This window comes from Manis javanica, chromosome 2 (genome assembly GCF_040802235.1).
Source record: "Manis javanica isolate MJ-LG chromosome 2, MJ_LKY, whole genome shotgun sequence".
Classification (NCBI taxonomy): Eukaryota; Metazoa; Chordata; class Mammalia; order Pholidota; family Manidae; genus Manis; species Manis javanica.
In genome coordinates, this window is record NC_133157.1 from 223,778,971 (window position 1) to 223,799,703 (window position 20,733).

The following is a 20,733-nucleotide window of genomic DNA, read 5'->3' on the forward strand; positions in this document are numbered from 1 at the left end:
AAGCAACACGTGACCCCTCCTGTGACCTTCCCGTAGCAGGCCACATTCACCTACCCAGTGCCACCCAGCTGTGCTGGCGGCTTCAGCACACCCTCTTCTGTGCGCTGGCCTGGGAGATGGGTCTCAGTGCCCGCCACTTCCTCTGGCACTGCCTGGTGAGGGACTGGGGAACGGGGGGGACACTAGGGGTGGGCAGGGCCAGGGAGCTGGGGCCAGGCTTGGCCCTCCTGAGGGCTGGCAGGGTGGGGCCAGGGCTGGGGCTCTGGCCCATGGCCCCTGGGCCAAGCAAGTGACAGTCGTACTGTCCCCTGCCAGATGACCCACAGCCAGGAGTTCAGCACCCACCTGGCGCAGGCCCTCAGCTACCTGCACAGCCACCACCACCACATCAAGACCTGGGCAGCACTCTTAGGTGAGCGGGGCAGCTGGCCCTGGGACCCCCGGGCCTGTCCTGCCTGAGCGCCCTGCCCCTCACCTGGCCCACCCCCAGCACCTGCCACGCTACTGCAGCTGGAGCTCAGGGTCTGTTGGCAAAGAGAGGGAGGTGGTGGGCAAGGGGGCCTTGGGGCGGCAGGAGTGGGTCTGAGCCTCCAGAGAAGACAGGGAGACGCCCCCGTGCACTGCCCAGCATGTCTCTCCACCCCTCACAGTACCCCAACTGCTGCCACCCCCAGGCTGTGTCCCAGGTGACGAATGAGGTCAACACCAACCTGCTGCTCTGTAGTGAGCAGCCCCAGCTCCGCCCCCCAGCCTGTCCTCACCTGCGTCTGAGAGACGGGGGCTCACACCTACTCCAGCTGAAGGCCGGAAGGATGGTTGAGGGTGGGCTACCAAAAGGGAGGGGCTGGGAGTGGGCTGGGGAAGGAGGCACCCAGGCCTGAAGGCAGAGGTGGTGTCTGGGCGCTGTCCTGCCACCCCACCCCAGGCTAGAATGAGGATGCTGCTCCCAGAAAGTATGGCCAGGCCCCCCCTGCCAGGGCAGGCTGTGGGCAGAGAGGGCCCGGGGCCCCTCCACTCCTGGAGCTTTTGAAGATCTCAAAGAGACCCAGAGCCTGGCATCCAGGAATTCACCACCAGGCAGGGTACCTTCCTCCAGGAAGTGGCAGGCAGACCGCAGTGACCGGCAGCTGCCCTCCTCCCCCACCACCCGAGTCCACGGTGTCCCCATCCATCAGCCCTGCCCTGTCCACACACAGCTTGGTTGCATAATATTTTTCCATTTTAAAGAAAGATCTAGATTCAACAAAGAACCGTCATACCTATCAGCTCCCCGTCCACCAACTCGTGGTCCCCCAGGGACAGAGGCAAGCCCAGGAGACACTGGCAGGGCTAGAGGGCAGGGCCAGCCCGCGGTGTGGGGGCCGTGGAGCCTGTGAAGCCCCCCAGTGGTGGAGGTCAGGTGGACTCCGCCTGGCCAGAGCCCAAACCGTGGCCTGCTGGACCTGAGAGGGCAGTCCGAGCCCCTGGGCTCAAGGTGAGGTGGAGTCCTTCACCAAGGCACCCCTACGGTCTTCAGTTTGTCCCTGGCTTGGGGCTTCACAGTCACTGGGGGGCAGACAGTGAGCAAGGGGTCCCTTGGCTGGCCTCCCTCAGCCCGGGGGACTGTCTTTCCCTCCACCCCCACCTCCACCCTCCTGAGGTCCAGTCAGAGCTGGCACCTGGGCTGGCAGCAGAACCAGCCTGGGCCTGGAGTCGGTCCTTGCAATGGGGCCCGGCCCACCCAGGATGAGCTATTGGCCTGAGGCCCAGGTCTCAGCCTTCTGAGCCTCAGCTGTGTCTGTAAAATGGAAAGTAAGGCCTTTTTCCCAAGATCCCAGAGGGGTCCTCCTGGAGACCCGCGTGACCCTCAGCCAATTCTAGGAGACCTGCACACAGAAGTACATGAGCACAGTGATCCGTCCCCACAGGCAGGCCCCAGGCCACACCTGCCCTCACGCCCAGACCCATGCACCCCCAGGCACCCTGGGCTCACCCTCCACCTCCTCCCTGCCCTCGGAGTCGGCAGGAGGGGCTTTAGGGTCAGCCCCAGACAGCAGCCTCCCTCAGCCCCACCCGCCCTCCCGAGACCACCTGTCCACCTCACCCAGCCCCACACCCTACTGTTCACACATGTAGTCACAGAGTCCTGTTTTATTGCCTTCGAGTGTCCAGAACATCTGACCGCCCCCAGACCCAATAATTTAAGGTGCTGAGAATAGGTCAGGACAAGGGGCCACAGAGGAGGGCTAGGGCCCAGTGGTTAAAAAACAGACCTGCCCCTGGCTTTGAACAAATGGGCCAGAAAAGAGCTGCCCTAGGGGCATGTGTGGAGGGTGCTGGCAGGAGTGCCAGGGACTGGGAGGTTGGGGGACAAAAAGAGCCTCAGAGAGGCAAATCTGAGGGCACAGAGACAGAGACACAGACTGAAATAAACAGCTCACAGAGACACGCCGGACACAGAGCTAGAGAGAGACGCAAGCGCACAGAGACCCAGGGAGACTCAGAGATGGAGAGAGACACCCATCCAGAGACTGGCGGAAAGCAAACGGCATGGGGCAAGCTGGACCGCCTGGACGCAGGTGCCCTGAGGTATCAGGCAGGAAAGGTGAGCTGGAGGCAGCCAAGGCCCAGAGCCCTGGCAGGCAGGGCGAGGGGGTCCTGCCTGCAGCCCGGCGGGCCCCAGGCCTGGGCCCCTGAGCTACATGACACAGCATTTGGCCTTGTGTGTGTGCGGGTCTTTGAACCGCAGTCTCTGTTTAGGTCGGTATTTCTCCAGGTAGGTGAGCTGCCTGCTGTTGATGGCTCCTCGCCGCTTCCTAGGAGATGGGATGGGGTGCGATCAGACAGGACCTGGCCTCAGCCACCTGCCCTGGCCCAGGAAGTTCAAGGCCCGAGTCCAGGGGATCTGGAGCAGGTCCTTGTGGTCAGCAGAGCTCATCCTATGTCCACACCTTCCCACTGCTAGACTTGCCCTTCCCTGGTCACCTGCTGTCATCCCTGCTGGCCTTCAGCTCACCTGTCTATCACCTCCTCCAAGCTGACTCCCTGATCTCCTGGTTCAGTTCCCACCCTCCCAAGGCCCCCACGCCCAGGCCATGGGCTCCTAGAGGCCTGGGACAGAAAGCAGGAGGCAGTAAAGGTGGGGGAACTCAGAGTTGGAGTGTGGGGCCTGGGCTACCCACCCAGCACTTCTGAGGTCATCCGTGCCCACCCGTGACCTCAGAAATGGCCATGGACTTGCTCTGGTAAATGAAAATGTTAGTGGAAGACCAACGTGTCTGCCAGACCAAGCTTCAAGAGCCACTGCGTGTCCACATCACTCTTACCCTCCAGCACCAAGACTGGAGTTGGGACTGCCCCCACTAAGGGTGCCCCAAGGTCCCTGAGAGCCCCAGCTAACCACACCAGAGAGGTCACAGGAGGGACGGACAAGAGGCATTGTTCTGAGTCAACTGGCTTGGGCCTGCTCATTACTGCAGCAGGGCCGGTCCGTCCTGATTCAAGCAGCCTCGGGCTCAGGCAAACACAGGCCTTGGAGGCGGGACCCACCAGGCTTCCCTGGGAGCAGGCCACACACAGGGACTAGTCCTCACCTGGGACCCGGGGCGGGGCGGGGGAGGGTGTTGGTACCACAACATAGGCTGCATGGGACTTGGGGACACCTCAGAGGACATCCTGGGACCAGGGCTCAGGAGCACCCACAGGCAGGGCGCTGGGCCCCTGCAGGGCAGGGCATGCAGGGTGAGAGGGCCTTCAACCTGGACCCCCAGCCCTCCCCAGCTGCCCTCCTGCCCTGGCTGGCCACTCACTGCCGGATGAACTGGATGGCGTCTTCGTACTTCATCCCGCTCTCGATGAGGGCCAGGGCCACGAGGACGGGAGCCCTGCAGGCAGACGGCAGAGCAGGTCGTCTAAGCCTCTGTGTCCCGCCCCTGCCCCTGACAGGCCTCCTGACTGAGGGCTGCCCAGACTCCCTCCGGCGCCCTTCCCTCCCCTGGAGCTCAGCCCGACCACCCAGCTCCAAATCCCGCTCCCTCCCATCCCTGTGTGACCTCAGGTGGGCCAAGCAACCTTCCTGGGCTTCGGGTTCCTTGTGTGCACAACATGTGGTGGGAGGGTTAAAGGCGGGAGAACAAAGTTCCAGGCCTGAATCTGGGGGGCTAAAAGCTTGAAGCTCAGCCACCAGCCCCACTCACTGTCTCTGCTCTGCAAATGGGATTCCACCCCAGATGGGTTCAGTCAAACCCAGGCTGCTGGGTGGGACAGGGTCTCTGTGTCTGGGAAGGGGTGGTGCTGGCACCCCTTCCTGCTCAGTGCGGGACACAGTAAGACCACAGAGGAGGGAGGGGGACAGACCTGCAGATTGTAAGGCCGCCCCTGCCTGCGTCAGGGAGCACTCTGGCCAGCAGGCCACGGGTAGTGTGGGCTCAGCAACCACATCATGGGAACGTCAGACCACGAGATTCCCAAGTTCCAGTGAGCCTGCCTCGCCCCCTCCCCCGGCTCACCGTCCCAGGCCAGCCACGCAGTGCACGGCCACACAGCTGCCAGGGTCATCACAGAACTTGGCCTTCAGCAGGCTCAGCCAGTCCTCCACCACCTTGCCAGGCGGGGGTGCCCCATCGTCAAATGGCCAGTCCTGCAGAGGGGGAAAGCAGGTGAGGCCCCAGAACTGACCCCAGGGTGAAGCGGACAGGCAGGGCCCTGGTGACTGCCCATGGGCTTGGGCACTCCCAGAGTGCAGAGGATGCCGGGAACACCCAGGGTGAGGGGCAGCAGCCCCAGAGGGCAGAGAGTTGGCCAGGTATGCAGGAGGGACAGCTCCTCATCCTCTCCTACTCAATCCAGCTGCCCCCTCCTCCAGGAAGCCTTCTCGGAACAGTCTGTCCTTTTTTTTTTCAGAAGTCCCTACTCTCTTTCCCTGCGAGCCCATGCTGCAATTCAGGGGTCATGGGGTGACCCTTACCCACTCTGAGAACTTCTGGGTCAGCAGGCCCAAGATTCTGGTCCATGAACATGGCTGACACATGCCTCTCCATGTCCCCAGTCCCTAGCATGGCCCCACAGAGCAGGCCTGGCCCAGTAACCAGGAAAGAGTAAGGAAAGGGCTGACAGCTGAGCTGGATTCCAGTTACAGCTGGGACCCTTCCAGATGTTCTGGCTGGGGGACTTGGTTTTGAGAAAGTTAGCTGCACTGCCTGGAAGAGGTGGAGCAAGCCTGTGTGGAGAGGGCCCTGCCGGGGCGCCACACAGAAGATGGAGCCATGCCAGCCCCCGACGGCAGATTCATGACCCGAATCGGCACCTGGGGTGAATGCCTGTGGGCCCACCTAGGCTCAGCAGGCAGGCCTGGGTCATCTAATCCTGCCCCAGCCTCCAGACAGGGCAACACCTGGACGAAACTGGTATCTGACTGCCTGAAATCTAGGCCAACTCTCCCTCCCGCAGCAGCGAGGGGAGGCAGGGCCCCGGCTCCCCATGCTGAGGGCTGCTCCACACCTTTTTTCTCTCGAGCCCTTTCAAGCACCCATACTTCACAGGTGAAGGACTGGGGAGTCACATAGCTAGGAAGGGGCAGAGGCCAGAGGCCAGATTCCGGCCAGCCAGCCTGACCCCAAAGCTTCAGCTCCTTGCACCACCCCAAACCGCAGAGCAGAGGTTACTAAGCACAGGAGCACCTAACAAAACTGGGGTCCTTGCTGCAAGTAGTGATGAAGGTGAAGGGGTGCTCTGGTGCTCAGGAGGCTGAGGACCAAGGGGTAGAGCCCGGGTGGATCTGGGCTGCCCCCACCCCACTGCTCCATGCCTGCAACCAGAGTCAGGGCAGCTCTGCACCAGGGGTGGCCCTGTGAACCCTCCACCTGGACGCCGGTCCCCGGGGCAGGGTTCCAAGGAGACAGCCCCAGGGCCCCTCCCCACAGCCTCCACAGAGAGCCTCCTCCGGGGCCTGTCAGGTGTGCCCTCCCAACCTCCCAGGGGCACCTGCTGCCCAACAACAGGGCCCCAAACACCAGGCAGCGAGACCGAGACGAGGCCCCTGAGGCAGCCCGGGCAGGCTGCTGGGGTCCGGGCCCTGCCCACACTCGCTTGGGGCCCACCTGCACAGTGGGGCCAAGCTCCCAGCCAGGCAGGGCTGTTGGGGTCAGAGCCCCAGCCACCCGGTGGGGGTGGAGGGCATTGTTATTAAAGAGCCACTCCCCAGGCGGCCCCAGCTCTGAAGCTGGCTGTTCAGACCCAAGCCTCAGTTTCCCACGATAGAGCCCCACATGGGGCTGTCGTGAGGCCGAGAAGTGGTGGTGCCCCGCAGCGCCTGCCAACCCCAGCATGTGAGAGAGCCCGATTGCGGGAGCTGCGGCCCTGCCTAGAGCGCAGACTGCCCCCTCCCAGGCCAGGCTGGCAGGGCCAGGCATTGCCCACTCTAGAGATGTGCCCGAACACGGCGTGGCCCAGGCACAAACATGCCGGGGGCGGCAGGGAGCACACCGGGAGGCCACATATGCTGCCTCACAGCCAGGGGACTCCAAACTCGCTGCCCAGACCCAGAGGGACCCCCCCACCCCCACGGCAGCAGCCGCCATGATAGCCACAGCCCTCACCACCACAGTGATGCCGTCCTTCTCCAGAGGGGCCTTATCGTAGGTCACTTCACACACGCGCACCACGGTGGTGGCGCCATACTTCTTCAGGTCCTGGCAGGGAAGGAGGAGGCTGGCTGGGGCTCCACGGCTCAGCAGTGGAGACCCGTTGACCAGGGCCCCCAGGGTTGGGCTGTGCTCCCCCACAACAGGACAGAAAGGCTGCCAAGCAGGAACCACCAGTGGTGGACTTCCAGAACCAATGACTTACTAGGGGTAGAAGAGTCTTTGCTGATGCTCCGGGGGCAGCTGTCCCTGGCCCACCCAGCAGAGAGGAGGCCCACCTCTTCTCACTGTGACAGCAGCTAGACAGCCAGGAGTCCAACGCATTACCTCCCTCCTCTTAGGTGCTCAGGACCCCAGACTGCACCAGATTTCCCAGACAAAGCTCCTGGGTCCAGAAGCAGGGACAAGCACCACCACCCACATGTGGGCCCCTGCACAGACCCCATTGCAAACAGCCCTCCTGGCCAGGGCTGCATGGGCTGGCCCAGCCGAGGGGCACAGCCAGAACCTACCCCGGGGCCTTTGGAGTCTTGAGGGGCAGCCCTCAGTAGGCAGGGTAACCCCAAAGCAGGGAAGGAGGATGCCTGCTCAGATGGCAGCCCAGAGAGAGCCAGGCCCTAAAAGTGGAAGCTCCGGCTACCAGGGAAAAGGTCAAGGCAGTTCACGGCCAGGCTCAGGGACATTTACAATATGTGGGGGTCCACACCACATTAGCCATATCTCGGGGCTACTCCCATACCACCCGTTCCCAGCAACTAGTTTGGGAGCACCGAGGAATCAGCACTGGACGTTGCTCATCATGGGATGGGAACACTGGACACAGTGAGGGCAGGACAGCTATTCTGAGAAGGCCAGGAGCAGCAGGGGGTGCCCCAGAATCTCTCTGTGCATGTAGCAGAGGATGCTGCCATCCAGCCCGGGGCTGAGCCCTGAGCCTCATCAAGACCTTGGTCGCACCCTGACCCTGGACCCTGTTCACACCCTGAGCCCTGACCCTAGTCCACACTGAGCCCAGACCCTGGTCAAGGGCTAAGTGCTTTGCTCAGTCTTTCCCCAGGTCCTGCTATTATCTCACAGGTCTCAGCTGTGAAGGGGGCAGCACTCCTCTGTAGCGTCCCTGGCTCAGTGTCCAGTGTCCAGGGCCAGGCCCCTGATGGCAGGGTGCTCACTGTTTTTGAGGTACTCTCGCACTCAGGACCCTGTGTGATTAGGATAACCCAGAGAGGCTTATCTCATGTTGCAGAGGGAACAGCTGAGGGTCTGAGGCCACAAACACCCCTACACACAGTAGCATGCTCTGCAAATGTCCCTACACAGCCACAGGCTCTGCAAACACTCCCATACACAAGCACAGACTCTGCAAACAGCACTTCAAACAACCAAAGGCCCTGCAAACACCCCCTACACAGCCACAGGCTCTGCAAACGCTCCCATACACAAGCACAGACTCTGCAAACAGGACTTCAAACAACCCAAGGCTCTGCAAACACCCCTACACGGCCACAGGCTCTGGAAACAGCCCTACACACCATCACAGGCTCTGCAGACACCCCTACACACACAATTTCAAGCTGTACAAACAGCCAGGAGCTCTGTAGAGGCCAGGCTCCTACAGGAGACCATGCAGAGATTCGTAGGCTCTGCAAACACATCTGGTCACATCTGCTGGGGCTGTGGGCAGCAGGCACTTCTGCCCGCTGGCTTTCTAGGGTACAGTAGTCACTCCCTCCTGTGGCCAGCTTGGATTCTTGCCCAGCAACTCTTCATCAGAGGTCTGTGCCCTACGACCCCCAGCCCTACCTGTTCAAACCCAAGACCTCCCTGAGAGCCATGGGTTCCCTGTGGCCTATGTTGCCATGGAGTCGATCACTGTGCCCCATCCTCCATCTGCCCGTCTCTAGGCTGCTTAAGCAGCCACTCCTCACACAGGGACCTCTCCCTCTTCCTTCCTGCTCAGCCTCTGCATGAGGCCAAACAGCTTCAAAGGGCTCAGGACTTTCCTGCCACAGGCAAAGCCCCAAGGAGGCCCTGCCCCCAGGAAGCGACACCCACTTTCCTCCTACCTCTGGGCTTGCCTAATTGGTGCGGTGTGGAGTCCCACCGGTCCTGACTCTGGCCCCTCTGCAGGCCCGCAGGGAACCCCGCTGATCCCCCACCGTTCCTCACACCCACACTCCCCAGGCCGCTCTCGTGTCCCGCTTGGGGATACTGTAACCCAGGCGACAGGTCTGCTCCCGAGCGCAGTCCTTGGGTGCAGCTATAAGCCCCACCCTGTTGCTCCCGGGACACCACGCCCGGTCCCACTCACCTCGATGAAGGTGCTCAGGGTGGCATTGGTGGGGTTGTGGGTGATGAGGAAACGCATGTTCTTGTAGCTCACCTCCACAGGGGCGGGCCGGTTCATGCGCGCCATGGTCCTCCCTGAGACGGGGCGGGGCCCAGGAAGGCGCTGCAGAGCGGCTGGGGCCCCGCTGGGCCCGGCGGGAGAAGCCTCCACCGGCCCCAAACCCGAGGAGAACGAGACCCCTGTGCTTGTCCAAGAGAGAGAAGCTTTTAAAAAACCTGCCCCCAACACCCCGCACAAATATTGTGCAAATACTTGGTGGGGACACGCTGCCGGATGCCCGGAGGATTAAAAAACAATCCGACTCTAAAAAAGAGCAACAAGGAGCCCCGGCTGTAAAGCAAGCCGGTCCCAGCCCCTGCCTCTCAAAGCTGGATCAGTACAAGAGGGCAAAAATCAAAATGATGACAACCAAAAAGAACGCGGAGAAAGCGTTAACAAGCCCGAAGTGAATCTGGCCACCGTGGCTGGGTCCGGAGCTCGGACACCCTCCCCGCATCCGTGGGCAGGGGAACGGCCCCCTTCACTCAAAGGCAGGCCCCAAGCCCCCAAGACCAGAGGAAAACGCACTTGAACTGAACCCACAGGGCAGCCTTGGGGTGGGGTCAGAAGCAGCAGCCTTGGTGGTGGGTGGCTCTGACTCACAGGGCCTCTGTCACGTTACCCCATTGGGGTATGGCGAGTCCTGGAAGGGGGCAGGGGGCTCAGGCGGCAGAGGCGGCCCCGGGCCGGGCAGCGGAGGCCATCGGCGGGCGAGGGCAATGGTGAGGGCCAGAGGCACCAGGGCCTCTTCAGCAGCAGGCACGGCAGCGATGTTGGGCACGGCAGTATTCAGAGCTGCCCCCCGCGGCCCTGTCCATAAATCCCAGGCTGGTCAGCAGCACGCAAGGTCTGGGAGAGGAGAGAAAAGGCAATGTTCAGAAAAGGGTCACCAAGCACCTTGTCTCCGTGGGGGTGGATGCTTGCCCAGGGCTCTGCTGAGGGACCCAGCTCCATGGGCCTCAAGTTCCCCACCTGGGAACGCAGGGAAGGACAGCTCCTGCCAGGGCTGACCCAGGGCCCCAAGGCGACAGGACTGCCACCAGGATGGAGTGGAGACATCAGGAGGGATCTCAGGGACACACCTTAGGAGCTTGCTGGTCCCCAATGTGCAGACTTCTAGGCAGTCTGTGGCAACAGAGGCCTGGCTCCCGAGCCTGGCCCCCTGTCCACCGCCTGTGATCAGCAGGCACCCCACCCTCAGGACAGTCACACACAGCTCTGTGGAATTCTGGCCTCTCTGGAATTCCTGAGCCCAGATCATTCTGGGGTGGCCAGTCCTCAGGGAAAGGGGCTCAGGCAGATGCCAGGGTACCTTGGCTAAGGGGGCAGCAGCCCCACTCACAGCCTAAGTCCCCTTAGACAGCTCTCAAGGGCTCCATTTGCCCACGGGGCTGGCTGGCACAGGAGGGAAACAAGCCGGGCTCTGCCCCCAGCAGGTGGAAGAAGCAGGGACTGACCACAGCAGCCAAGGGCACATCCAAGGTGGTGACAGCACAGGTGGCCAGGAGCGGAGTCACACTGTGACCAGGCCCCGGGGAAGCACAGCCACCAAGCGCCCTCCACACCTGGCTCTCCCTATCTGGCCCCCAAAGTTCTGGGGCCACGGGCCCCAGCAGTAGCACCCAGCCCTACTCCCACCCCATCTACCAGAATGGGCTGGGGGACCTTGGGTATGTCACCGGCCTGTTTCCTCATCTGCACAATGAGGGCCCAAACAAGATACCCCCAAGTTCCCTCCAACTGTGACCCAGTGTTCAGCAGACCCTCCAGCCACTGCGCTCGGCCCCAGCCCCTCACCAGCATGCCTATCTGCTCACCCAGCACGGTCCTCCATCCCCCAACCCACAACCTCTTACCTTTGCCCCCCCAGTCCCCCTTCTCCGCCCTCCAGGCAGACTGGGTCCCTGGAGCCTCAGCCTGGATGCAAGAACGGCCCAGAGCTAGGGACCCCAGACGCGAGGGCTGAGCTCTGCCTCTGCTCCCAGCTTAGGGCAGATGCCACATCTCACACTTTGCCCTTTGCAGTGGTCCTGGGAGGGCTAAGTGGGGGCTCCCCAGGAGGGGACAAAGGCAGAGACGGAATCCTGTCCGCTTCAGCTGGCCCCCAGCCTGCACGGTCCCAGAGCGAGCTTCATGCAGCTCAGAGTGCAGGCAAGGGAAGGCATGGCTGTGGATACCCTGAACAGCACACAAACACGGAGCCTCCTGGGGCAGCAAGGTGTTTCCATGTGCGTGCGGGCGTGTGTGTGCGCGTGCGTGTACCAGAAAGGAGAAAGAAGGCCCAAGGAACCCATTATAAGTATAGGCCTTTCCCCAAGGGGCTGATGTGCCACCCCACAGCCCGTAGCTCCTGGGCACCTGGGGAGACCCTGTGGGCAAGGGCTCTGCTGCCCAGCACCCCTGTGTGGGGAGGGGCCATGAGCACCCCATGCTGATGCTCACTTGAGCCTGTAGATGTCACCTGTCAGCACTGGATGGGGGCAGCAGGCACAGCCCAGGATAGGACAAGGGAAGGGTTCTGGGACAAGGTTGGACCAAGGTCACTGCCCAGCTAGGTGGGGGTCTTGCCACACAGCCCACCTGTCTCCACAGACTCTGGGACCCCACCACCAGGTGGGAGCAAGCAGTTCCTGCCTCAGGTACCCACATGGCTCAATCAGGCCTTGCAGCCACCCCCAGCAGGCTCTCCCTCCTAACCACACCCCCTCAGTGTCCCTGAGCAGGACCCCCAGATAGAGCCATCCAAGTCCACCGGCCACCACCCCCCAAGACACAGGAGCCCTACTGGGAGCCCAGTGCTGCCCTTCCGGCTTTCCCAGCCCTGGCCCCACATTCTCCCTCCCGGGAGCGTCCTCCATTCAAGTACGGGGAGACCAGAGCAAGAGCAGCCCTAGATCGGGGAGGCTCCAGCCCTCAAGCGCGGTCACAGCGGGCTAAGGATCTTGCCAAGTGTGAGTCCGGCGGGGTCAGAGAGCGCCAGCCCCGCTGGGTCGGACCCCCGGAGGACTAGGGCCAAGAGGGGTCCCCGGAGAAGTAAAGCAGGGTGTGAACGCACCGTGCGCAGGGCTGGGGCCGGGCGGGCTTGGGTGGGGTGGAGGGTGGGGGCCACCACCTGCCGCGGTGTGCGCGCCGCGCGGCACCTAGCGGCTGCCTCCGAGGGGCGCGGCCCCCTCCCCGGGGCGGGGCTCGGGGTCCTCCCGGCGCGCCCCCGCCCGCCCCTGCGCCCGCCGGCTCACCCGCGCGCGCCGCCGCCGCCTCCATCGGTGCGGGGCCGGGCCGGGCCGGACCGGCGAGGGCGCAGCGGCCGACAGCCAGAGCCGGGGCGCGGGGCGCGGCGGCCTCCCGCGGATGCTCCGACGCGGCCGCCGGGGCTATTTATGACGCCCAGGCGTCACGAGGGCGGGGCGGCCGGCGACCGGCGGGCGGCCGGGCTTGTTGTGGCTGCCACACCTGCTGCCTAAATATAACCGTGGGCCGCCCGGGCGCTCGGGCAAACAAAGGGGCCGCCGAGGGCCGCGCCGGGGGAGGAAGCGCCGCGGAGGAAGGGGAAATGCAGGGGCAGAGCGGAGGACCGCCGACCACCGCGGGCGGGGGGCCCTGCCGCCGATGCACCCGCCTTCCTCCCGTGCGCCCGGAGCAGGTGCCCCGCACCCGGGTGCGCGCCCTCCCTACAGCCCTCTGGGCCACCCGTGGCCGCGTCTGGCAGGCAGGATTCCCCGAGCAGAGGGCTGCGCAGGGCGCCGTGCTGGAGAGCCAGGAGGTCAGCAAGAGGGCTGGGCCTGGTGGGAGAGCTCCCGGTGTGAAAATGGGAAGGAGGGCAGTGCCCGTCGCCCAGGGGCGTTAAGGAAGCTGACACCACAGGATGAGGCCAGCCACCTCCTCTGGCCCCGAAGTCCGCGTGCTCAGACCCCTGACCAGTTCTCCAGCCTCGTGCCTAATGCCTGTGCAGCGCCTGCGCACCTACCGTGTGCCAGTCACTGCTGTGCCTCCCTGAATGCTCTCCGCTGCGCTGAGGGGGGTTTGCTGTGTGCTGGTGAGGAACCGGAGGCGCTGGGACTAGGTGTCCACGGGGGTCACATAGGACAGTGGGCGTCCCCCAGGTTGCTGCTCCACAGCCCACTCACTCTCCTGCTCAGTGCAGACACCCTCCCCACCGTGAGGCCCTCTGAGACTCCCAGGTGAGACCCCCCTGGGCAGAGTCCCGGCTTTGCCTCAGGGGAGCACCGTGTGAGGAATGCAAGACTCCCCAGAACTCAGGGCCCCAGTAGAGCGGGCACCACAGTAACTCTACCTGCCTAGCCAGCCTGGAGACCTCAGAAGAGGGTGGAGCAGAGTGGATAGAGCCCCAGCACACAGGGTCCCCAGAGGCCTTGCCTTGCTGGGAACCGGGCTCTGAGCCCAGCTCCCAGACAGGCAGCCTGGCCCCTGCAATCAGCAGCCAGCACCGCAGGGACGGAAAGGGCGGAGCTGGCCGGGGGCCCAGCTGAGAACGCGGCACCCTCCCAGGCCTCCCTGCACACACCCAGAAGTGTCAGCAATGCCTGTGAACCTCACTTCCTCCTCACCCCCAAGCTGGGCGAGCAGGCAGCGGAGGTGAGGATGGGTGACCATGTACATGGCCAAAGGCCCTCAGGCACCCCACCCACAGGTACGCCCCCAACCAAGCGAGGTGGCCTGCTCCCCAGCTCAGGCGCCCTCAGCTGAGCTCTCAAGCAAGGGCTCCTGCCCTGCACCAAGGTGGGCCTCAGACCGACTCCCAGTCCAGTGTTCTCAGCTCCCCACTTCGCAGCGTCTTCCTGAAGGCCAGCTCTCCCACCGGTCTGCCATCTGGACTGCTTTCTGAGGGTCTGCCCCTCGGACCCCATGCCAGACACTGCATCCTATGAACAAGACACATCAACCCCACTGTATTGATAAAAGACGGCAACTGAGAGGTCGAGCAGTTTGCCCAAGTCACACAGCTAGGAAGCAGAGCCACAGCTGGGGGCAAGCTTTGCTGACCCCCAGACCCTACCCCTCCCAACCCTGGCCTCTGGGACAGGGTGCTTCCAACACCCAGCCTGTGTCCTCATCCATATAAGGGGAAAGGCCCCATCAAGGTCTGTGACACTGCACCCAGGACTCAGAGCCCTGCTCCAGCTACAAACCTGGGTGTCAGCATCCCCGTCCCACCTCACGTGGGGCACTGGCTCTGGCCAGGCCTAGGGGGCACTTGCTGCAGCTGGCACTGCCCCAAGCCCTTCAGAGAAGTCTATTTTTATCAGGGCAGGAGCCATTCCTGGAATCCTCCCAGAGTGAGCCCAAGTCCACACGCCACCAGGGGGCCGGGAGGGGAGACCAGAGTGGGCCAAGCCCACCCTGATCCCCAGGAAAGCTTCCCAGAGCCCTCCTGCCCCCATGGCCAGCAGCACCAAGGGGCTTGCCCCCTCACCAACCAAGTACCGCTGCCACCCTTCCTCCCACCCTGTCCTGTCCCCTCTCCATTCAGCCACATGCCCTTCATCAGAGAAGAGAGGGTCCCAGCCCCAGGGAAGGTGTGTCCCAAAGGAGGGACTCGTAGGTTGTCAGTTCCTCCCTCCCTCCCCCACAGGGCCTGGCACCAGGAGGGCTCCCCACTTGTCTGGGGAAGGAACAAATGACCCAGCATCCTGGGAAGGAGACCAGATCTGGGCAATGTCCAGAACTCATCATGAGATCTCAGGCCCTGAGGCCCAGAGGAACCTCAAAGGTCACCTACACCATCTTTTCCCCAGTTTGCATGCTTCCAGTGATGGTGAGTTCACTACTCCTTGGTAGCACCTTCTGCCTTCAAGCAGCTCCCTGAGTTATCAGTCCCTCCTTCAAGTCGCTCCTAAGTGGCCACAGCTGGGATACAGACCCACAGGAGGAAAGCTTCCAAGCAGAATAAGCCAGCACAGTGGGCATCGCCAAAGGCAGAGGTGCAAGATCAAGTAATCATGGAAGGCTTCCTGAAGGAGCTAGCCAGCAGAGAAGATGACATGCTCCTGATGTCTGGATATCAGAGCTTGACTGGCTGCCCTGACTCTGTGTGATCTGGGGCCAGAATTTGCCCTCTCTGGGGCCCATGGCCTCTATAAATGGAGACACTGCCAGGGAGGAAAGCCACTTTCCATGCTGGTGCCAGCTCCAGGCTGGTCACAGGGTGCCCAGGCTGTGGCCGGGAAGCAGAGCTGTTGGGAGCAGGCCTCGGTTTCTACCCAGGCAGGCACTTGTCCCCACCAGGATCTTGAGAGAGAGAGGACACCTGCAAAGACCGTCCCCAGAGCTCAGCCACTGCCCCTCGGGCACCACACAGAGCCACCTCATCAGACACATGGCTTTAACGGTGACCCGTGGGGCATGGCACCAACTTGCCAACCCAAGTGGCCACCCCCAGAGGCCACCGCTGTGTGCTGTCAGCCGCCAGCACTGCCTGGGCAGCCACGGCCACACCACAGCCCTGGAGCTGGAACTGCCACCTCCGAGGGCAGGCCGGTGGGCACCAGCCTGAGCATGAGGGAGGCCTCTGGGCACCGCCCAGGCTGTCATCCCTGGTGGACACATACACGCAGCCAGGCAGCCAGCCAGGTGAGCCAGTCGAAGCATCGTGGTCCTCCGGAGCCCTGTGGCCAGCGGGAGGCTGCTCGGCTCATGCCGAGTCCCCCGGCCTTGACAGCACCCACCCAGCAGGCTCCGGGAGGACCACCAGGTGACAGGTGCCTACTGCCACCCCACGGACTGCTGGGATCCCAGTGCCGGCTTGGGCCGGACCCCCACAGCCTGGCTCCCATGCCCCTGGCCCTACCCACCTGGCCTTGCCCTGCAGGGCCTGGACCTGCCCCTGAAAGGACTCAGGGAACAGGGCAGGAGGAAGGGAGAGAGAACGGACGAGAGTGGGAACCAGGCCCACTCCTGCCCACTGAAGCGCAAAGGTCGGGGCCAGGCTTTGGGCTCACAGACCTGAGGTCAACCCCAACCCTGCCTGTGCCCACCCTCAGGGCCCTGGTGCCTCTGAAAGGTACAGTGAGCTCTGCATTCCTGGGATGTGGAGGGGAAGAAGGATGGGGGACACTGACAGCTGGAAAACAGGGCCTGCAGCCGCCAGGTGAGGAAACCGAAGTGTGGCAGGGGAAGGGGGCCACCACGTGCACCCCTGCAGGCACCCCTTCTGCCACACTACCAGCCCGCCCAGCAGCCAAGTGGTAGGGCATGCGCTCTGCCTGGGGGCCAGAGACAGCCAGCCTCCCTCCGGTCCCCCTCCCTGCACCCCAGCCCCCTGAGAAGTCCTGCCTGCCAGGAGCTCACAGCTGGGGCCGGAGTTGGGGGAAGTCCATGGCGGGCAAGGTGGGGCCACTGCTGGCCAGGAACCTTGTTATGTCACATGATGCTTCAGTGGCCACAGCTCATCCAGGTGCCCAGCATGTAGGGGGCTGCACCCCTGGGGCCGCCACCTCTGCTGGAAGCCCCCCATTAACTCACCACTGACCAGCGCCCCCACCCTCCACAGCGGCCCTGCCTCCCCATTTTGAGCCCTGACTTTGAGCCCATTCTGCCACCTGTGTCTCTGCAGCCTTCCCTACTCCCAGTCCAGGCCTCGGGGCTTTCACCAAGAGGTCAAGGGGAACAGGTGCTGGTCATTCATTCGTCCACTTTACAAATACCCACTGAGCACCTTCCAGTGCCAGGTGCTGGGCTATGCTTGGGCACATGGGAAAAGTCCCCAGAACAGGCAAAAATCCTGCCCCACTCTGCCCTGCCCTCCCAGACGGGGCTGCCAGCCACCCCTCCACACCCTGCCCTGAGAAGCCACCTCCCAGACTGCCCACCATGGGTGGGCTGGGTAATTACCATATCAAGGCAGCCCCCCACCTCCCCATGCAGGCAGCACCACCAAGTCAGGGGTCCTCTCATCCCTTGCAGAGATCTCACTGCATTGCCTGCCTCAGTTTCTTGGGCTGTCATGTACAGGGCTCGAATGTGGCATTTCCCCAGAGCCACCCATCTCTGGGCTGCCTGGGTCACACCTGGGACACCGCCCATGGCTGGCAGACTAGGATTCCAGAGCCGTCAACCTGCACCAGCCTGGCCTTGCGTTTCCTGGCTCCTGCTTGGGGAGCATCACCCCTCGGCCCCGGAGAGCTGCCCCCACAGGCACGGCCTCCATGGGGCCCTCCCGCCTGCAGGCCTTTGACCATGCAGTGCCTGCCACCAGAACTGCCCCCTGTCCCCACTGCAGCCCACCTCCTCAGCTCAGATGCCATCTCCTCAACCACTTTACTGACTGGGTAACCTCAGTGGTCACACTCCATGCCTGTTTCTTCATCTGCAAAGAAGGATGACGACGTAGCTGCCTCACAGGGCTGTTGCCAGAATTGATGACTTCAGTCATGAAAAGCACTTACACCAGGGCCTGGCGCTGTGGGCACGGCCTGGGGGAACCTCACACCTAAGCGTGCACAGCACGCCTCCCTCGCATCCTCTTGTCCCCTCGTAGGTCTGCGGGGACGGCGCAGCTCTCTGAGCCTCACCTCTCCATGTTGCTCTGCCCCTTCTACCCCGAAACACCCAGGCAGCCCGGGACCCCACCTGAGGCTCAAACTCAGGGGCACAGTGCTGCCCTGGAAGGACACCTGCCTCCCTTTGGAGTCTCCAGCCCCCGACCCCACCCTTCTCTCTCCGCCCTCCCCACCAGCATGGGTATCAAGGGACACATTCTATCCTGGAGGCTGGCCCGATAAAGATTCAGTGAGGTGCATCCGACCTTCAGCCCCAGACCAGACCTGGGATCAAGGGCCCATGTCATCCACCCCCTGGCCTGGTAAGCACCCCCCGCAACAGTGAGACCCGGTGTGAGGCTGGAGATAGAATGGTGGCCCCACCCCGTTGCTGCTCACACACCATCCGTGCCTCCCTGTGGCCTTCAAAACCATATCCTGACTTTTCGGCCTAGTGCACTGGCTCCTATCCTCCCAGCCTCAGCCCAGGGGGAGGGAGGAGAGAGATTGCAGGATTCATTCTCTGCCCAGAAGGCTTTCACAGCAGGGGTGAGGGGGTGCAGTCGTTGATCACAGAGGCCTCTCTGAGGAGGCAGCCTTTGGGCAGAGAGGCAGGACCCACAGCTGGAACCCGGCATGGGCCATGCAGGTGAGGACGCATCATACTGCCCCACAAGAACAATGCGCAGCAATGTCTGCCCCTGCTCGCCAGTTCAGGAACCTCCTCCTGACCCTGCTGCCCACCACCAGACCCCTGCAGCCACGCACCCTACCTGAGGCCTAGCCCAGACAGGCAGAGCAGAGCTAGCTGAAAGCTGATTTTCTGGTTCTGTGCCAAAGTCCCTTCTTCTCTTCCTCCCCAGTGAACCACCTCATCCATTCAGAGCCAGGCCCAGGGGAGCTTCATCCACACAGCCAGGCCTTCGCAGGGGCCAGGCAGATGCCAGGAGACCCAGCCGAGTATCAGCCACCCCCGTGCCCCAGCAGAGCTCCCGGGTCAACCCAGAGCCCAGCGACTCGCTATGCACACAATCATGACCAACCTGGAGAGCCACAGATACTTCCATCCCCCTCAGGGCGGGTAGCAAAACCCACAATAACAATCTAAGCTGCCATTTATTAACAAATATTAATAAAAGCAGTTACCACTTGTTGAGAACCTGCTTCTTCACAGAGCCTGAAGGATGGTGGGGCCACACAGGCCAGAAACTCCTCCATTCATTGGCTGGGGGCCCTGTGTTCTGGAAGCTCCCAGGATCTGCCCTCATAAGGGGGTTAACACAGCCCCACAGGGCGTAGTGAGGACCAAGGAGGGTGCGCGGTCACACCCTCACACCCAGACTGGAGAGGGTGTGCTCCCACAATGGCCACGCATTGCGGGTCACACTGTGCGGCTGGTCCCAGCCCCACAGCACCTCCAAGCACCCTGAGGACCCAGCGACCCAGTTCACAGCAGCTGTCCTAGGGTAATGGTACACAGCCCTTCTTTATCGCCCCCTGGTGACCAGAAGTGATTAACCACGTGGTCACGGCCTTATGAGCCTCATTTAATAAGAAGACATGGCCAAGAGGACCCCAATAACTACCGGAGGGGCCAAACAACCAGACTGGGCCCAGCGCTGGATCCGAGACCCCATTCCGCACTGTGACCCGACACCGTGGCTGGCCAAGAGGGGACTGTGTGACCAGCAGTCCTGGCCAATCTCCCAGGTACCACTAAGGCCAGGGGCACCTCGGCTCAGGGCACAGCACTCAAGAGCCTGGAGGGAGGGTGTGTGTCCAGCAGGGGCCAGTTTGGGCTCTGGAAGGAGAAGTTTCCATCACCAGGGCAAAACCCTCGCCCCATCGGACAGAGGAAAGCACTGAGGCTCCCAGCTGAGCTTCGAGCAGCAGGAAGGCCTGGGGACCTCTGGCCTCCCCCTTAGGCTATGTCCCAGGATGGCCACAGCCAGGCCAATCCAATGGGCTATTTATTAACAATGCATATTAATAATGGCAGTTTCCACTTGTTGAGAACCTGCTTTCTGACTCCAGCCACCCCGCTTCCACACTCCTGACCCACCCCTCCCAGAGCCACGGGGGACACAGACACTCACCGCCTGAGTCCTGGAGGTCCTCAGCAGCTGACAGGCCCCTGGCCCAGCTTTATCCCCTCCAGGCAGCCCGCCCTCCCACGTCAAAGGCCCCAGGCCAGCCCTCCCCTCCAGTAAATCACACTGGGAGTGGGGTTGCAGGCTGGGGCAGCCCCAGAAGGATCCCACTGCCCAGCCTTTGGCTTCCAACATGCTCCCGCCTCCCAGGGTGGCCGGCAGCGGGGGAGGGAGGCCAGTCACGGGTCTGAGGTGGCGGCGGGCACCCTGGTCCCAGGGAGAGCACTGGAGCCTCCCCCTCCCCCACTGGGCTGGGCTCTGGGGCCCGAAGGGGGCAGGACAGTCCCCAGGGCCCTGTAACAGCGTGCAGCCAGAGCTGGAGGGGGCCGGGGGACAGGAGGGGCCAGCACAGAGCCAGCGGGGGAGGGATCTGAGGCACCCAGGCCCGGGCCCTGCAGTTGACCCAGTGGGCGGCAAGGGGCAGCCTGAGGCTCCCCAGATCTCTAGCCTGTCTACCCACTGCCTGCAGTGGGTGGGGAAGGGGGTTCCGAGCCTGTGGGGCTCAGTGCGCACCCACCCACCCACACCTCTGCAGCCTGTCCCCAGCCTAAGCCGTCCCCCGTGACCCCCTGCCCACCCAGGGGGGCCTCAGTGTCTCTCCCCTCCAGGGAACAGCACAGGCTTGCCCGGACTCCTCCCCGACCCCGTCAGAGCCCAGTGCACCCTGTTGTCCACAGGTCCTCCGTGAGGAAGTGAGGGGAGGCCTGCGAGTAGGCCTGGGCTCTGGGCCCCACACAGCACTGAGGAAGTGGGAGTTCCCGCAGTGGGAGGGGGTTCCTGCCTCCCTGGGCAGGGTCACCGAGCCCCCCCCACCACCAGGATGCTGCCACCGGCACGGGGACATCAGGAGGGGTGGAGCCTTCTGCCCCAACCCTGGCTGGGGTTTGGGGGTATCTCAGGCTAGCCAGCCCCCAGGACTGTTCTCAGGGGAGGCCACGTGTATGCCTGCTCCCCTTCAGGTGAGCCCTGGGGTGCAATCCCTAGTTTCTACCCCTGCCACCAGATGGCTGCCCTGTAACCTCACTATCCCCTGCCTGGGCAGCATTCCATTTCCATGTGCCCACTGGTTCCCACCAGCTGCC

The 20,733-nt window shown here is 63.1% G+C and overlaps 2 protein-coding genes across 15 annotated transcripts; one reads left to right on the forward strand and one right to left on the reverse strand.

Annotated features, from left to right (window-relative positions):
- Nucleotides 1–2,115: 2,115 nt before the first annotated feature.
- On the reverse strand, nt 2,116–19,737 carry PTP4A3 (protein tyrosine phosphatase 4A3). 10 transcript variants are annotated; one of them, XM_017677173.3, is made up of 7 exons: nt 13,298–13,908; nt 12,971–13,036; nt 8,929–9,855; nt 6,576–6,668; nt 4,488–4,618; nt 3,789–3,863; nt 2,116–2,795 (listed from the first exon to the last, which is right to left on the reverse strand). In XM_017677173.3, exons 3-7 carry the CDS (start codon nt 9,031–9,033, stop codon nt 2,678–2,680), a joined length of 522 nt encoding a protein of 173 aa, XP_017532662.1. In that variant the 5' UTR covers nt 9,034–9,855; nt 12,971–13,036; nt 13,298–13,908; the 3' UTR covers nt 2,116–2,677. The 10 variants fall into 10 exon arrangements, with proteins under 10 accessions (XP_017532662.1, XP_073086351.1, XP_073086350.1 ...); XM_073230250.1 differs by lacking the exons at nt 12,971–13,036; nt 13,298–13,908 and adding an exon at nt 12,243–12,375 and having other exon boundaries at nt 8,929–9,146; nt 9,610–9,855; XM_073230249.1 differs by lacking the exons at nt 12,971–13,036; nt 13,298–13,908 and adding an exon at nt 12,243–12,375 and having other exon boundaries at nt 8,929–9,146; nt 9,535–9,855.
- On the forward strand, nt 10,483–18,652 carry LOC140848057 (uncharacterized). Of its 5 annotated transcripts, XR_012128611.1 has the most exons (4): nt 12,547–12,766; nt 14,597–14,779; nt 17,699–17,824; nt 18,365–18,652. XR_012128611.1 is itself a non-coding variant. In XM_073230243.1 (3 exons), exons 1-3 carry the CDS (start codon nt 15,139–15,141, stop codon nt 18,607–18,609), a joined length of 1,344 nt encoding a protein of 447 aa, XP_073086344.1. In that variant the 5' UTR covers nt 14,787–15,138; the 3' UTR covers nt 18,610–18,652. The 5 variants fall into 5 exon arrangements, 1 of the variants encoding a protein (XP_073086344.1); XR_012128612.1 differs by lacking the exons at nt 12,547–12,766; nt 14,597–14,779 and adding an exon at nt 10,483–11,957; XR_012128610.1 differs by lacking the exon at nt 14,597–14,779 and having other exon boundaries at nt 17,501–17,824.
- Nucleotides 19,738–20,733: the final 996 nt, after the last annotated feature.

Excerpts from the sequence above, each read along its gene's own strand:
- PTP4A3 (XM_073230245.1), bottom strand. The coding sequence starts at position 12,267 with ATGGAGGCGGCGGCGGCGCGCGCGG. Across the intron at positions 6,669-8,928 it reads CCCTGAGCACCTTCATCGAG|GACCTGAAGAAGTATGGCGC; the intron begins GTGAGTGGGACC and ends CTTCCCTGCCAG. Across the intron at positions 3,864-4,487 it reads TGCGTGGCTGGCCTGGGACG|GGCTCCCGTCCTCGTGGCCC; the intron begins GTGAGCCGGGGG and ends GTCTGCCTGCAG.
- LOC140848057 (XM_073230243.1), top strand. The coding sequence starts at position 15,139 with ATGCTGGTGCCAGCTCCAGGCTGGTCACAGGGTGCCCAGGCTGTGGCC. Across the intron at positions 16,112-17,698 it reads ACAGGGCCTGCAGCCGCCAG|CATGGGTATCAAGGGACACA; the intron begins GTGAGGAAACCG and ends CCTCCCCACCAG. Across the intron at positions 17,825-18,364 it reads GTCATCCACCCCCTGGCCTG|TGAACCACCTCATCCATTCA; the intron begins GTAAGCACCCCC and ends CTTCCTCCCCAG.